The following is a 17,523-nucleotide window of genomic DNA, read 5'->3' on the forward strand; positions in this document are numbered from 1 at the left end:
AAGTAACGTCTACCCCATGTAAACAAAACCTTCACATAGCGTTTTCTTACAGTTGCACTGCATCTAGGTGGAATTGGGAATCTGATTATTTGGCAGTGCAGTCATTTATCAGGTCACAGGTAAGCAGCTGCTGCAAGTTATGTTTTTGTTAGCAGTTGTATTAATAATTTGCTTTATTCTTTTTTAGCCTTCTGACTCATCAGCATTGTACCTGGAGTGACACTCGCTGCTGTTTTGCCTACTTAGAAATTGTTTTAAAATGCTAATCTGCACTTTCTCTGGGGATAAAGCGCAACATTGTAAGGCTATTGTATTACTGTTTCACTTGTATTGTTTTATTTTCTTGTCTGTCTTTTAGGGACTGAGGCTTCTGTGGTGGTGACCCCTGGTGGCGGTGTCTTGTCTTGTGTGTTTTGTTGGAGCACCTTTTTCTTTTGTTTGCTGTGTTTTTGTAGTGTCCAGGGTGGTCCCCTTTTCTGCACTGGATGTTGCCCCTTCCCTCACTACTTCCCCCATTGCTAAGCCTCAGTTTCCTTTGAGATTTTGTTAAATGCATTCACTGTTTTAACCATTCAATTTCAGGCAATGGCTAATTCAAAAACATATTGAAGTTTAATGCATTTTGTAGAACTTTCTGAATCTTATCTCATTTCCAGCAGAACTTACCTGTATCCTTATTATATTACATTTTCCTGGAGTTATTCCAGGTGGCGTTTTTGGTCATTTTAACCTTTAATATTCTATATTTGGGTTCATAATAAAAAGAAAATCTACCCCAGGTTGCCACATCAATATGAATTTAATGTCTCAGAAACTACAAGAGGTTTATTAGGCCTGAGCAGCAAAAGCGTTGCTAAGGCCTATTAGAATTCAAATGTTTATTACTTTTCTCTTCCAAAAAGAAGAGCCATTTTGGGAGGAAGCAAAATCTCAGATTTTGGTTATTTATTTATTACACTGCTACATTTTTACCATGGAAATCACTTGGTGAAATGCGTCATATAAAACAACTTGACTTCTCTTTTTTGCTTTTCCATCACGTCACAAAGGTGTTACAGATTTTTTTTCATCAGATACCTTTTTGCAGTGTATTAAATTTGTATTTGCTTGGTTTTCTTTGATTGCTAATAAAATTTGAAACATTTCAGTGTGCCAATAGCAGAACAAATCTGTAATGTGACTCAATTGTGCACACAAACAAGGCACATACTTTGGTTCCACTCTGCTCTCAACGAAGACCTTTAAAAAATAAATATAAAATATAAAAACAAATGTAGGTTTTTCTTATTTTACAAAAGAGGAAGGCCAGGATGAATTAGTGCAAAAATGCACTTCAGTCTCGGCACTCTGACTATTTAAGAGAGTCCTGCGGGAAAACACCAACTTCTATTGGTTTATTTTTAACCATTAGTGAAGGAACTGAGTTGCCATGGCAATTGAAAAGGGGTTTACTTCCTTTTTAAGAGGTTAATATTCCTCTTAGAATAGGCCTATCATACAATAAGCAAAGTTTGAAACACACAAAGAAATTGATGCAGTGCTTACAGAATTTGTACACACTCATTAGCATATGGTGTAGCATGCCCACCGTCGCTGGCTGGCCAACACATCCTGGAACCTTCTTTCCACAGAGTGCATTGGGACCAGTCCGACAGATAAACACGGTCTCCATGTTTGCTGGACTCCTCAGCCATGGAAAGATTCTTCCCTATAGAGGAAGATTAACAGAAACTATTCACTGTCCAAACATATTTCAGTCCTCCGGGAAATGAATTGAAAACTGGAACCTGAATGCCAGCGAAAGAAAGGACCAGTATTATTGTAAACATAGGCATACTTCCAGATGTTCTGTTTTAAATAAATGTTACTTGCATTGTTTTTCCCCTCTTTGAATCTTTTTTCTCCCCCGTAACATTTTGGCGTGTAATCTCCACAGTTTGCCCATCATCTTTTAGTTTCAACATTTACAAATAGCCTTCATTGTCCCACAGAGGGGACATTCTGGATATTTACTGTTGACAATATCACAGCGGTATACAAACGCTAAAGCTAAATTCAAAAGCAGCAGATTTTTCTCTCTTCCCTGAGTGTGGTGCAAACACTGAGGCGTACCTGAAGAGCACAACAGTAGAATACTCTGGGGAGCAGACAACAGCATTCCCAAGCATTTGTCATCTTAAACGTTACCGTTGTGGAACAGCCATATCTTTGGGATGCGGCTGATACATAGCTTTTTTGTTTTTTTTTCCTCCAATGTCTGCTAGCCAGAATGGCGTCAGAGCCACTCAGCCGAACCTCAGCTCCCCCTCAGAGCAAAGCACTTCATTCATGAAAAAACAAAAACTATTCTATTTTCTGTCCTCACACAAAGATGACATGTTTGTTACACTGAGAGAATTTTGTGTGGAAAAGAGAAGTTGTCACTAACTTGGCTGTACAACAAACAAAGCTGGTTTATTGTTTTATAGGCATCACAGCATATTTCAAAATGGCTGCCCTTCCTTCAGTCTTAGTCCACATGTACACACACCTCAAACCCTGCATTCTCAATTCAAATCATCCAATCACCTCAGTCTGCCAGAGCGGAAAAAGAGAAAGTCGACATGTGCATAATAATTGTAGACATTAACAATTAGCAATAATAATAACTTTTGTGTATATAGTTGCACAATTTACAACTCAATTTGTTCTTTGAATTACTTTGACTTTCTTCTAATTGTCAACCAATCAACATCCTGCTCTGATCATCTCACTTTCTATATCTGGAACACAAGATGGCTGCCACAGAAGACACACCCACATGGTAGCAAACAAACATTTCAGTAGTGCTCTGGCACACAACAGAATTTTTGTACAATTAATTCCAAATGCTGAAACTAAAATAGAAAAGTTAGAGGACTTGATGGTTCTTACCCAGCCAGCATGCCTAGGTGGGCCCCATGTGGGGAAAAGGAGGGCAGACTATATGGGTCCCATATGGGTTTGTCCGCGGGTTCCACGATGGCCCCACATGGGTTTGCCCATGTAGGGCCAGAGCCCACATGGGCCCTGCATGGGCCCTATATGGTGGTGGCCCACATGGGTTTTGTCCAATTAGGGCCCATGTAGCACCCATTTGGGCGGTGGCCCTACATGGGCAAACCCATGTGGGGCCATCGTGGAACCCGCGGACAAACCCATATGGGACCCATATAGTCTGCCCTCCTTGTCCCCACATGGGTCCCACCTAGGCATGCTGGCTGGGTTAACAGCATTATGCGTTCAGTCGTCAACCAGAGCATGTCAACACAGAGAGAGAACAAGTTGACAATGATCTGCTGTTTATGTAAATTTCTTCCTTAGAAAAGATCCTCACAGAGAGAGATGAATGTTTATTAACAGACTTTATAAATGCTGAGACATCCAGTTGTTTAAAAATCATTAAGTTATGCATATTTTAGTTATTTAGCTAAAACCAAGTTAACTCCATGTTAGAGTGATTAATGGCACATTCCTACCAACCCTATTTAGTTCACTTTAATCAAACTCAAATTTGTTTGCCCAGAACGTTTGTTTGTGGAGTTTTGAAGACATAATCAAACTCTGATGCGGACCAAAACAGCAAATTCGGGTCTGACTAAAAACCTTATCGATTCGGTTGAAGTGAACTCTGGTGCAGTTCAAATGCATTTGTGAACACCATGCGGACCGGAGACCGCACCAAAAGCAGGAAGCAGACTACAGTGCATGGCATTCTTTGTAAATACAGCCAAAACAAATGTGTGTGTCACAAGCAATTGTGGAAGAAATGGCTTGTGATCTTTTGCCAAAAACGAAAGAGAAACTTGACAACCCCAAATATCTGACACCACTCCATCTTTCATTATATTCTGTTAAGAAGAAAGTTGAGCTCAGTCTTCTTCAGAGGTTTTGATGTTTTCTTCAGGAGGCGTTGGTGCAGGAGGGGAAGAGACTGCTCAAAGGGTTTGGATCATGGGACTCAGAGCAGTGTGAAGCAAATTACACTAGTTGACAATGGAGCAAAAGTTGCAACTTCGTTCCCCAATCAAAACAAGTCTACTGGACTATCAGATGAGAAAACACCCACAGAATGACCGGCAACACTGTTAAATATTGATTGGTTTCAAAGAAAATAAAATTAAAAGAAACTGTTGAACTTAGTTACTCTTATGTTGGGTTGAAAACAGTCACCAAATAATTGCACAGGGACAGTTTCCTAAGTTTCAAATGATATGTTTTATTTTGAAACTGCTTATGTGTGAACTGAAAGGTGGACTTTTAGCAGCTTTATAAAAACAATTTGGATTCAAATTTGAATAAATTTTAAAATTGGAACCATACAAATTTGTAGCGGGTTAAAGAATCTGTTTGTAAAACTTGGGTTTTTATTGACCTAACAGCAAAACCAAGGTACAATTCCTCCTTTGAGATAAAACCTCATTTAGTAACAAAACTGCTGCTGATTGTGGTGCTTGTAGAAACTCAGCTGGAGTTTTTCTGTTAAATTATTCCTCAGTGTAATTGTGATATACTGTCTTGTGTGTCAGTATTGGTGAATTATTCATTATCTGAAAGATTGGAACAATTAAAGTCAATACATCCTAAAAGGGCTGCACAGTGGTGCAGTTGGTAGCACTGTTGCCTTGCAGCAAGAAGGGTCTGGGTTCAATTCCTGGCCCGGGCTNGGGTCTTTACCGCATTCATTTTGGTTACTTGAGTATATAGATTTTAATATGTTAAAAATGTCGACGCAATTTTGCTGTTTTTGTTGTTTTTGATAATGATTTTAGCTTAAATTTAGACGGAGAAGCTGTCTGTTTCTATCATGCAGAAACTGCAAAGAGCTTTATTACTTTATCCAGGCTTTTTAACAGGAGCTGCTCATTTTGTAAGTTCAGCTGGTTTTCTTTTTACTTGAAGATGTTGCAAAGATTTCTTCTGTTTATGGGTTGGAAATAAGCAAGACAGAAGAAACCTTTAGAACAATCACAGGGTCTTTGAGTCTCTCACACAGCTCTAGCTTTCCTATAATAAGCCAATGTAGCAGCATAAATGGTGCGCTGCCACTTTAAGGCCAATTTCAGCTGCTGCATATAAGCAAGCCCTCACCTGTCGTGAGGCTGCTTGCGTCGTGGCGTCAACCGAATCTGTTTCCTTTGCACTGTTCTGGGTAAGCGTGGCTGTTTTTTCGTTTGTCGGCTTTAATAATGACTATTAATACTAATTGGTCTATCTGCTTAGCCTCCTTTGCTGCACCTCCAATATTTGGACCGATCTGTCTGTTCATTCATTTGCTGACAGGAAGGTAAGGGCTAGCGTGGCTAAGTAACATCTACCCCATGTAAACAAAACCTTCACATAGCGTTTTCTTACAGTTGCACTGCATCTAGGCGGAATTGGGGATCTGATTATTTGGCAGTGCAGTCATTTATCAGGTCACAGGTAAGCAGCTGCTGCAAGTTATGTTTTTGTTAGCAGTTGTATTAATAATTTGCTCTATTCTTTTTAGCCTTCTGACTCATCAGCATTGCACCTGGAGTGACACTCGCTGCTGTTTTGCCTACTTATAAATTGTTTTAAAATACTAATCTGCACTTTCTCTGGGGATAAAGTGCAACATTGTAAGGCTATTGTATTCCTGTTTTACTTGTATTGTTTCATTTTCTTGTCTTTTAGGGACTGAGGCTTCTGTGGTGGCGGTGGTGACCCCTGGTGGCGGTGTCTTGTCTTGTGTGTTTTGTTGGAGCACCTTTTTCTTTTGTTTGCTGTGTTTTTGTAGTGTCCAGGGTGGTCCCCTTTTCTGCACTGGATGTTGCCCCTTCCCTCACTACTTCCCCCATTGGTAAGCCTCAATTTCCTTTGAAATTTAGACATTTTATTATCTTGTCAAATGCATTCACTGTTTTAACCATTCAATTTCAGATCATTGGAAATTAAAGATATTTTGAGGTTTAATAAATTTTGTAGAACTTTCTGAATCTTGTCTCCTCATTTCCAGTAGAACTTACCTGTGTCCTTACTACATTATATTTTCCTGGATTTATTCCAGGTGGCGTTGTTGGTCATCGTAACCTTTAATATTTTATATTTGGGTTCATACTAAGAAAATCCACCCCCCAGGTTGCCACACCAACATTCCTAACTTCCTGTTCATCTGAAATGTTCACATCTGAGGTCCTTAAACCAACATGCAACAAAACTGAGATCCTCCTTGTAGGAACCAAATCTGTGTCATTCAGTGGTGACAGTTTCTCCCTTTCATTAGATCAGTGTTTCTCAATTCCGGTCCTCACGCCCCCTTGCCCTGCATGTTTTAGATGTTTCCCTTCTGCCACACACCTGGATTCAATATTTTGGTGATTAACAGGCCTCTGCAGTACTTGAAGGTCATGCAATCATTTGAATCGGCTGTTCTGGAGTAGAGGCACATCTAAAACATGCAGAGCAGGGGGTGTGAGGACTGGAATTGAGAAGCACTGCATTAGATGGTTCTACTCTGCAACTTGCCCCATGTTAAAGAGTCCATGTCATCCTCTGTCCTTCACCTCCTTTCAATATGACTCATTCTGTTTATTTCCACCTCCATATTAATCATCTTTGTCCCTCCCATCCTTCACGCTCCTTACCTGCTCTGGTCCATGGCCTTGTCACCTCCCGCATCGACGACTCCAACCGTCTTCTCTTTGGTCAACCTGAAAAATCCCTCCGAGCTTCAAGCTGTACAAAATTCATGATATCACCTTAAAGACTGATTATGCAGTTGCTGCTAGTGAATGAACCGTTAACTTGTTTTTATCAAACTCACATCCAATTCAACAAATACACCAAAATTATTAAACTGACGAGACAAATAAGATTTGTGGAATTTATTCAAACTTCTGATCTAACGTTGCATTTTTGTCTTAAATCAAAAATCATCCCACTTGTTCCTTTTACATCAAAATCACACCCAATAGTTTAAACATGCTTAACATTGTATCACATTGCATGGCAACCACCATTGTGATGTAATATTGGTAAGAAGAGGAAAAGGCAAAGCAGGTTTATTTGTACAGCCCATTTGTACACAAAGTGATTTAAAGTGCTTTTCATTAAAAAAAAAAAAACAGATCAGGTGAATATTGCTTTAATATGAAAAATTATATAGCAGAACCTTTCACATAAAAACAAAGCACCCTAAACATGCAACAAATTTAGTTCTGATTTAAGATAAATGTTCAAAAGATTCAAATTTGTCCTGCATTGCGTTTTGACATTACAACACCATCAACATTCTCTCTCCTAAACCTGTCACACCTCACCGTTTTCTCTATATCTCAGTTTAAATCCTCTCAATGAAGTCGTCTCCAAAGTCGACCATTTTCCTCAGAGCGCTCAGGATCAGAGCATCAATATCATCATTCAAGTCGATTTCTTCACTGTAGTTCTTCACAGGGAAGATGCAGTTCATGGGGATTCCCACTGCTGAGCTGAAGTCTTTCATCTGAACAGGAAAAATCACAGTTACAGTTTGAAATGGTTTTGTTTTATGTATCTGGACAAACTGACTGAAACTCACCTTTTTTCTCAGGTACTTGCTCTTGTAGACGTTCCTCAAGTCTTTCCAAGTTTCATTACAGGCTGCATCAATGTGAGTCATTATGAGCATTTGAGGAATTCCTGCAGGAAAATAATCTCATTTGAGTGAATAATACTCATATTTTCACTAGTTTGGAAGGTAAAATTAAGTGACAATGAATGCAGATAAAGTTTCCTTCAGGTACACTGATGGTGGACCGCATTATGGATCTGTTCTGTTAAAGCGTAGACTTATGCAATTACTATGCCTTATGTGATACTAAAATGTTTAACATTTTATTGCATACGTTGACTGCCTTAGTTTTTAATCAGTTTAAAAGTTTAAAGTAACTGGCAATTCCTTCAGCCTGGAATCAGAGACATTGATGGTGGACCTTATTGTAGATCTATTCTGTTAACATGATGCCTGAATAAGATCCTTTTCTATAAACTCACCCAGATCACTGGCTGTTTCTCTGATACTCTTCATCTTCTCCAGTACTGATGATTTTATCAGAGAACTGTTGGCTGACATCACACAGACCAGGACATGAACTTTGTCATCAGCAGAGGGAGACGGGTTGTAGCCTGGGTCATCCTGAGTTAGAGGAGCAACTGGGTTGAACTGGAAGAGAGTAAAAGATACAGAATGAACAGTGTTTCAAACGAACACAACTCTGGTCTCTGAATCAGGAAATGCATCCATTCATTCATCCATCCATTCATGTAGATTTTTCAGAACCAATTCTTTCATTGCTGCACCTTGTAACCCTCTTTCACATGTCCTCTCAAAGCCAGTTTGATGTCATCAGGATGAATGCCCCTGTTGGTCCCGTCTTCCATTCCCATGATGTCGTTGAAGACCAGAGGATAAAATGTCTTTGAGCTTCCTCGTCCCTTTATGAACTTATGAGTCTCATACTGAAACAAACAAAAAAAAGAACATGATGATAAAAGAATTTCTGGTACAGTCGATCCGTTAAAATCTCACAGAACCAGAATCAATGGACAGAAAACAGGAAGAAGGTCAGAACTGATGTCGATTTGAGCAAAACGATTTTTATGACCACAGAACTCTGAACAGTTTAAAGAGTCTGACCTACTCTGGTTTTGGTATACATTATTAAGATATATTTAACACAGTGCAATAGCACTATTAACTTAGTTCTGGGACAGAAACACCTCAGTTTGAACATTTGTAATGATTTAAACTGTTAATCTTATGTTTCCACTATTTTATTTTAGTCAACATAGAAGCTATATTCACCAGGTCTAAAGTTCTGTCTAAATGAGGGCATCAACTGAGATAAACATGTCCTCGTCCTGCTATGTTAATGAATGTTAATGAATAATAACCTTCTTATTTTTCATTAACATAGAAACTGCTCCTGGATCAGTTTTCTGTTTCTTTGCTGTGTGACTTCTCAAAGCAGTCGGTTGCGGTTTGCCGCAACTGACTGCGGCAAACCGCAAACCGCTTGTACTGATCCAGATTGAGCTAGAGATTTCTTCCTGTTAAAGGGGAGTTTTTCCTCTCCACTGTCACAATTTTCTTGTTCACCATGACAGACTGATGTAAATTCAAGGACTGGAGGAATCAATGCTGCAATTTGACTTGTTACATTGTTGGGTTTTCTTACTTCTTAAACTAGTTTGAATAATGAAATTAGCTTAACTCTTTTATAACTAGGATCAGCTGAAGTGTATGTGTGATTGAATTGAATTTTTTATTTTTATTTTTTTGTAAAGAGCCTCAAGATGACATTTGTTGTTAAATGGCGCTATATAAATCAACTTAGTTTTTAACTTGGTTTTCTTACTTTTCTGGTGAAATTCTGGGAAGCAACTGCATCACAGACCAAAGCAGGACTCGTCATTCGACCTCTGAGGACGTTACTGGCAGAGTTGATGAAACTGGACCTTCCAGCTCCCACAGGTCCGTAAAGGAGGACCCGGAGATATTTGATGTCTTCTCTATTAGGTTTATATTCCTGGGCATATTGAAGGTACTCCTGTTTTCTTCTGAAAATATAAAGTAAGTAAGTTAGTTCTGTCCGAAAATGAACAAGATACAATAGAAAATATTCTGACCAGCAGTAACCAAATTTAGTTAGAACCAAACACCAGCAGAACAAAATTTAAAAAAACAAACATTGACCTCAGTCAAATTAAGGATAGTCCCTAACATTTCACTTGAAAGACTTCACCCTTATTTTAACAGACCTTGGAGAAAAAGGCGAGGACATAGTTGAAGCCCACCAATTTACTGTGAATGCAAATTGTTATGCATTTTTCATTTCTTCTGACAAGCCAAAAAATAAGCAATATTGTTGAAAATTTTGCACAATAAATGTTAAAAATAACTGTATACTTAAAATAAAACCAATAAGCTGAAGAAGCTGACAAGTAACCAATGTTTACAGTTTTAAAAAGCTTTACTGTATTAAGTCCACATCCCAGTGAATCATTTAAACTTTCTCTTTTCAGACTTAGTAGTCTTGATTAAATGTTATTGACTTAATACATCGAACTTGGAAATTGGCTTGAGACTTAAAACAATACAGCAGCTGTTTTGATAATGGCAGAGCCAGTGGTTTGTGCAGAGAAATTATTAAATATGATCAGATAAGCAGTAGCCTTTCAATTTGGAGGAGTGAAGGGAACACACGTTAATGTGGGGAAAAATATATATATGATCCCTAGGGGGGTGTTGGTTTGTGATCAAAAATCAGATAGGATCCATAAATTGTAGAGCTCTAATTTTTTTCTTTATGCAGTTCTTCAAACTTTACAATCCAGTCCACAGCATAACATGCATTCAAACAACAAGAGGGAGTGTCTCCCTCTGATCTAAACCACCTGTATTTTAACGCATTGGCTCCTACCAGGACTAGTTAAGAGGTGGAGACAACAGTTACATTTCCAGATAGAAAAAAAGTCACAACTGTACTAAACTAAATTCCTAGAAAAATATCTCCATAATTACAACTAACTCTAACAACTTCAAAATAAAAAAAAACAAAAACAATCTGGGCCCAACAAAATCTAAAAACATCTCCCCACCCTCTCAAACAATGGATTTTCCCAGTGAGGCTGATTGAAAACACCAAGTTCTCGTCAGCACTGCTCATAAGCATGCTTCCATGGCAACACATGACCAGATGACCTGTTAGGGAGCGGGTAAATCCCTCACAGAGGAGCATGACAGAAAATAATTGAGAAACATTGATGTAAACTCACCCCCATTGTAGTTCCCTCCATGGTTTATCCAAAACTGAACAGAAACATGAATTATTATTCCGCAAAGATGACTGAAGTATTTTCAGAAACAAAATGTACCGTAGTCACTCACTTGGAGAGTCAGGAATCTCAGCTTCAACATAGAAAAAAAAACAGAAATAGTTAAAGTGGTCTTGAAAGAGTTTTTAATCAGACAAAAACTGATTACATATAATAACCTTTAGCTTTTCTATTTCATCCAAACTGACACAAAAAGCATTTAAAATTTTTAATTTCCCTATAAAGTTTCAGCATAAGAAGCGGAAGGTAATTAATTCACTGCATGCAACAGTGAATTCAGTATTTCAGTGAATTCACTTGGACTTTAACTTTAGCTTACCAGAAGGTACCCTTACAGTTTACCTTTTGAAATCGAATAGATAATCTTATATGTAGAGGTTCATTCTTTTCTGTGTCTGGAACACCACAATTATCAATTTTTACTTCAGTTACACTTAAGATTGTTACACACTTTTGGTATGATTATGTTCTTATGTGTTGGAGGCTGTTTTATGGAGTTAGATTTGTTTCACAATTATTCAATCAAAAAAAAAAATATTTTTTTTTTTAACCTGTTTTTTGGTTGAGTCTTTTTTGGTTGAAACTTTTTTTTGGTTGAGTCTTTTTTGGTTGAAACTTTTTTTTGGTTGAGTCTCTTTTTGGTTGAAACTTTTTTTTTGGTTGAGTCTCTTTTTTTGTTGTTGAACTCGTTTTCTTGCTTTATTTGCTTTGGGGAAGTTTACATGAACATTCCGGGCGGGGCTTGAGGACGAGCGATGTAAGACGTGTTCCGATTGGTTAGCGCTGACTAAAGCGGATGTGAGACTCAACCAAAAAAAAAAAAGTTTCAACCAAAAAAGAGACTCAACCAAAAAAAGACTCAACCAAAAAAAAGTTTCAACCAAAAAAAGAGACTCAACCAAAAAAAAAGTTTTAAAAAAAAAACTTTTGCTTTGACATGATTTTTTTTTTTTTTTTTGATTGAATAATTGTGAAACAAATCTACCTCCATACTGTTTGGTTGTAAATCTGAAGATAAAAGCAATATAACAAATCGCCATTGATGGCGCTGTTGCTGAGCACAAGAGATGTGAGCTGGACCTGTAAAGAAGATGAGGTTAACAGTTCGAAAATAAACGTTGCCATGTGCTACCTCCAGTGATCTGCTTGAATATTATTTTATTTGACCTAGTGTATAATACACAACAATAATGATCACTACAGCATAAATGAATGGTTCACAAAGACTTGTATCATAGTTCCTGGTGGAAGAACTTCACCATGAACAAGTAACAGTAACAAGTCTGAAACTGCTGAAAAAAATCAAGTGCTTTCTGCTCATATCAAATATTTTATCTAAGCTTTTATGGATCAATTCTTGCAAATATCTTAATGCCCCCACATAAAGTACTTGGACGTACTTGGAAGTACTTGGTCTGTGGAAGTACAGTCATGGCCAAAAGTTTTGAGAATGATTCAAATGTTAATATTTACAAAGTCTATTGTTTCAGTTTTTATGATGGCAATTTGCATCATAAAAATGTTATAAAGAGTAATCAGCTTAACAGCAATGAATTACAAAGTCAGTATTTGTAATTCAAATTAGAAAGTCAATATTTGCCTAGAAAATGAACTTTATCCCCCAAAACACATTTCAACGTAATTGCAGTCCTGCCTTAAAAGGACCCCGGGCTAACATAGTTTCAGTGATTGCTCCATTAACACAGGTGTGGGTATTGATGAGGACAGGGCTGGAGATCAATTGTAAGAGCAGAAATACTATCTAAGGAGTTGTTTTTCTGAAAAAGAATTTGGCTTCCCTCTAGGTCGATCTGATCGACTCTCATCATTCCATGTGCCTGGAAATCGCAAATGGAACCAAAAATGGCTTGGAAAGGATGTCTGTTTGGACAGATAAAATCAACAATTTAAGATAAATTGTCCTATTCAGCAATTCTGAAATGGAGCAGATGTTGAGTTTGTGAGGTCCAAAATATTTTAAAGGTCGCCTAATACACACTCAGTATAAAGCGCGCCAGAATCTTTCTGCAAAACAACAGTAGAACGCCATTGGTTGAAACTTTCCAACACACACAAATAAAGATGGAAATGTATAAAGAGGACAATGTCTTAGAATGACCAGGGGATTTTGTGTTGAGACTATGGAAGATTTTTGAGTATTGAACTGATGAAACTGTAATGAGGAATCCATGGTAGTGTAATAAATCTCCGGCTCGTCTATGGCCTAGCAGCAAGAACTACGTCTCCGTGCGTTATTTCTTTGACATATATATTTAAGAGTATAGCCACCTTTCAATTCTTCAATACAATCTGTCATGATTAAGTAAGAATGACACCACACTTTAAAAAGAGGCTGGTGCTTGCCATCATTGTTTCTTTTCTGTGAACAATGGCTATCTCTAAAGAAGCATGTGCAGTCATCATTGCACTGCACAAAAATGGCCTAACAGGGAAGAGTATCACAGCTAGAAAGATTGCACCTCAGTCAACAATCTATCGCATCATCAAGAACTTCAAGGAGAGAGGTTCCATTGTTGCCAAAAAGGCTCCAGGGCGCCCAAGAAAGACCAGCAAGCGCCAGGACCGTCTCTTAAAAGTGTTTCAGCTGCGGGATCGGGCTACCAGCAGTGCAGAGCTTGCTCAGGAATGGCAGCAGGCAGGTGTGAGTGCATCTGCACGCACTGTGAGGCGGAGACTCTTGGAGCAAGGCCTGGTCTCAAGGAGGGCAGCAAAGAAGCCACTTCTCTCCAGGAAAAACATCAGGGACAGACTGATATTCTGCAAAAGGTACAGGGAGAGGACTGCTGAGGACTGGGGTAAAGTCATTTTCTCTGATGAATCCCCTTTCCGATTGTTTGGGACATCTGGAAAACAGCTTGTTCGGAGAAGACGAGGTGAGCGCTACCACCGCTCTTGTCTCATGCCAACTGTAAAGCATCCTGAAACCATTCATGTGTGCGGTTGCTTCTCAGCCAAGGGAGTCGGCTCTCTCACAGTTTTGCCTAAAAACACAGACATGAATAAAGAATGGTACCAGAATGTCCTCCGAGAACAACTTCTCCCAACCGTCTGAGAGCAGTTTGGTGATGAACAATGCCTTTTCCAGCATGATGGAGCACCTTGTCATAAAGCAAAGGTGATAACTAACTGGCTCAGGGAACAAAACATAAGAGATTTTGGGTCCATGGCCTGGAAACTCCCCAGATCTTAATCCCATTGAAAACTTGTGGTCAATCATAAGAGACGGGTGAACAAACAAAAACCTAGGAATTTTGACAAAATGCAAGCATTGATTGTGTAAGAATGGACTGCTATCAGTCAGGATTTGGTCCAGAAGTTGATTGAGAGCATGCCAGGGAGAACTGCAGAGGTCCTGAAGAAGAGGGGTCAACACTGCAAATATTGACTTGCTGCATTAACTCATTCTGTCAATAAAAGCTTTTGTTACTCATATGATTGCAATTGTATTTCTGTATGTGATGAAAACATCTGACATACACACATGAAAACCAGAGGGCAGCAGATCATGTGAAAATATAATATTTGTGTCATTCTCAAAACTTTTGGCCATGACTGTAGGCACAGACTCGTTTCTTTGTTCATCCAACCAGGAGCCATCTCTGACCCTCTTTAAAGTTAAAAACTCCCTGCAATTTGTTTTCAAGATCAAACACCAGTTGTCACCTTTATCTAAACAAAGTAGAAGCAGAGCTTCTCCTCTACTGGCCTGGACTCCTGCTGTTTTACAGCTTTTCACAGATCAGTGTAAAAGCTGGAACTTCTCCTGATTGTTTCCCACACAGGCAAAGGGCAGTTCAAAAAGATCTTAGCAAACAATCTGCTGCTACAGGTAACCTAAAGGTCAATAGGGCAGAATAAGTTATTAATCTGAAAACTATAATTAGGCTATTTTAACCAAGACATGTTAACCCTTTTCCGCCGGAGTTTCAAGCGTCTGCCTAAATAAACCTTCCCTATTTTAATTGTAAGTAGTTCTTTAAATGTCCTGTGAGATGATATACTTACCCATGTATCGATAGCAACTGGAACTTTCAATATCCAGCAAGTTATTTTCGAAATATACCATCTATTAAACGAGTGCCCCCTGTCGTGAAAACTGGCATGTGCGGTTGAGATCTCTCCGGGTACACGCAGAAAACGAAATAAAGGCCTGGGGAATAACAGTAATCTTGCTCATTGATTTAATGATGATTAAATACATATATATATGTAACAGCTGGAATGATTAAAGTATATCCTATATAATACTGATCTGTACTTATGATTTGTAATGTCTGTAACATACAAATTGAAATGCATGTTTTGATGACTTGTAGTAATGATAACAACTTGATTGTTGAATGTTGATTATTGGTTACTAGTAATGGAAATAATAGAAAACCATACTGAAAGTTATAAGTTGATGAAATGCATTGATCATGTTTTAAAGTTGATTATAGTTTGATACATTACACTGTAGTTCTGAGATCATAGAATAAGCTGTGTCACAATCAGTACGCTGGGCGGAGGCACTAGAACATCTCCAAAAAAGGCAGTAAGTTATGAGAAGTGGCCTCAACGGCCAGATGGCTAACAGAAAAAGGGAGGTACCAAAGGGAGTTGCAGTAATGAGTCAAGGGGAAAGGAGGGGCTGAGAAAGTTCGGGACTCTGCAGATACACCCTAAGAGAATGAGTCATAAAGTCTCTCCAATACACAACTATGGGTTAGAAGAAGTATAAAAACCGACGGCTGAGGGTGGAAACCGTTCTTTGTCCGCGGCGCTGAGGAGGGAACAACGAGAGGACGCAGACTAAAGACCAGCAGAGGACCACACCCTGGAGCTGAGGGAAAAGTTGAGACTCCGTGCCGCAAAGAAGGGACAAGATCCATCTGCCCCCAGCCCTGGTTCCTGATTCGACCAACTTCTCTGCCTCAACCCAAAGATCTCTACCTGTACTGCAGCAGACTTGGAGAAAAGACAAAGGTCACTAGGTGACGAAGATTCTGTTCCGTTCGAAGGACAACGGACAGTTCAGCTTTGCTACTATTCTGAAAGAGGACTTTGCTCCACCAGGACAGAGACTCTAACCAAGGACAAACGGAGTTTCCAGCTGCCAAGATCAATTATCATCGGGTGTGAGTTAGCCTGCCTCCCAAAAGCCTCGCTTAGTAACTTAAGTGACACAGGATAGGGATAGTAATGAGAAAAGGTTATGATTTATCTTAATCTGAATTTATTAACTAATTGTAAATTGTAATCTCTGAGAGCTTGTCATTTACCCCTGCTAAAGCTTGCTTAATAGATTACATATTAAAATTACCAAAAGAGCTTGTGGACATTGAGATCAATCGAGTCAATTGATCATTGTGTTTGTTCATCTGATTATAGTAAAATTAACATACATGATTCTAGAGATGTGGTGGCTTCATACTTTCCTTTGGTGAGTGTTAAAATAATGACCCTGGGACTTAGGTCAAAGTCACTAAATCTAATCTAGCCGGTAACAAGTGCACGTTATTTTTAGGAGAAAAGCTACCGTTAACAGGAGTGGTTGTTGAAGCTATGTAGCAGTGTGGGCTACTCTGCTGACTGTTTCTCAACTGAAAAGGGTCATAACTTCTGGAATCGAAGGTAGTTAGAGCTAGACGAGTTTTCTCCAGCTGTGTGAAGCTGACACCCCACCCACGTCAAAAAATTCAGCAAATAGTCTGAATGGTTAGTGCTCTGTTTGTGCAGGGTTAGTGCTATGTTTGTGCAGGTTTGTGCCGTTAAAATTTTCGTTTGTGCAGTTTTGGTTTCTGAGATATTAAAAATTATTTTTTAGGTCATCCAGAGTTCACCATCCCCCCATATCGCTCCAAAACAAACCAAAGTGGGCTAGTTCGTTAGTGCTCCGTTTGTGCAGGTTTGTGCCGTTGAAATTTTGCTCAAGCAACTAGCAAATTGGCTGTGGATTTTTTTTTTCTTCTATTTTTTGAACCGCTATAGGCTAATGTATATTTTTTACACGTTTGCTGCATAATCAGCAGACAGTACGTCAACAATGTGAATATAATTGTTCAGACCACCTCCGAAATCAAAGCACAGTTGAACGGGTTATACACATTACGTTAGGGTCAGGGCTGCATGTCCTTTATTAGAAGGATTCAATTATTGTGGAGAGAACGCTACGTTCGTGAGAAAACATTGCTATCTTGAAACATTACTTGAAATGAGACACATTTTTTCTTGTTGTCTTTATTGAAGTTCAAAACAAAAGGTACACATTGTACAACAGCTGAAAATCTGAAGAATTAAAAGAAGTAGCCCACTTTGGTTTGGAACATGATGGGGTGACGGTGACGTCATGGGCCAAAATTATAACTTTTAATATCTCGAAAACAAAAGCTGCACAAACGAAAATTTCAACGGCACAAACCTGCACAAACGGAGCACTAACGAACTAGCCCACTTTGGTTTGTTTTGGAGCGATATGGGGGGATGGTGAACTCTAGATGACCTAAAAAATAATTTTTAATATCTCAGAAACCAAAACTGCACAAACGAAAATTTCAACGGCACAAACCTGCACAAACGGAGCACTAACGAACTAGCCCACTTTGGTTTGTTTTGGAGCGATATGGGGGGATGGTGAACTCTAGATGACCTAAAAAATAATTTTTA

The 17,523-nt window shown here is 38.8% G+C and overlaps 1 protein-coding gene and 2 long non-coding RNA genes across 3 annotated transcripts in view; 1 reads left to right on the top strand and 2 right to left on the bottom strand.

Moving 5' to 3' along the window:
• Positions 1-5,155: 5,155 nt before the first annotated feature.
• Positions 5,156-5,665, top strand: LOC106963629 (uncharacterized). Its single transcript, XR_001428226.1, has 4 exons — positions 5,156-5,170; positions 5,242-5,305; positions 5,376-5,442; positions 5,510-5,665. It is a non-coding gene; the product is annotated as an uncharacterized LOC106963629 (long non-coding RNA).
• Positions 5,666-7,293: 1,628 nt separating this feature from the next.
• LOC106963630 (interferon-induced protein 44-like) lies at positions 7,294-9,803 on the bottom strand. Its single transcript, XM_015058651.1, has 6 exons — positions 9,781-9,803; positions 9,378-9,579; positions 8,320-8,478; positions 8,014-8,182; positions 7,559-7,659; positions 7,294-7,483 (listed from the first exon to the last, which is right to left on the bottom strand). Exons 1-6 carry the CDS (start codon positions 9,801-9,803, stop codon positions 7,322-7,324), a joined length of 816 nt encoding a protein of 271 aa, XP_014914137.1. The 3' UTR covers positions 7,294-7,321.
• Positions 9,804-16,865: 7,062 nt separating this feature from the next.
• The window catches only part of LOC106963631 (uncharacterized), a 4,043-nt gene continuing 3,385 nt past the window's right edge, over positions 16,866-17,523 (bottom strand). Inside the window, exon 2 of the long non-coding RNA XR_001428227.1 lies at positions 16,866-17,495. This is a non-coding gene — a long non-coding RNA (uncharacterized LOC106963631). The remainder of the gene's footprint in view (positions 17,496-17,523) is intronic.

The sequence above is a fragment of the Poecilia latipinna genome, unplaced genomic scaffold (genome assembly GCF_001443285.1).
Source record: "Poecilia latipinna isolate Pla-1442-1.1 unplaced genomic scaffold, P_latipinna-1.0 Scaffold1560, whole genome shotgun sequence".
Taxonomy (NCBI): Eukaryota; Metazoa; Chordata; class Actinopteri; order Cyprinodontiformes; family Poeciliidae; genus Poecilia; species Poecilia latipinna.

Coding starts and splice junctions, on each gene's coding strand:
- LOC106963630 (XM_015058651.1), bottom strand. CDS start 9,803: ATGTCCTCGCCTTTTTCTCCAAG. Junction 8,479..9,377: donor CCCAGAATTTCACCAGAAAA/GTAAGAAAACCA, acceptor TGTTTGTTTCAG/TATGAGACTCATAAGTTCAT. Junction 7,660..8,013: donor AGAAACAGCCAGTGATCTGG/GTGAGTTTATAG, acceptor ATTTTCCTGCAG/GAATTCCTCAAATGCTCATA.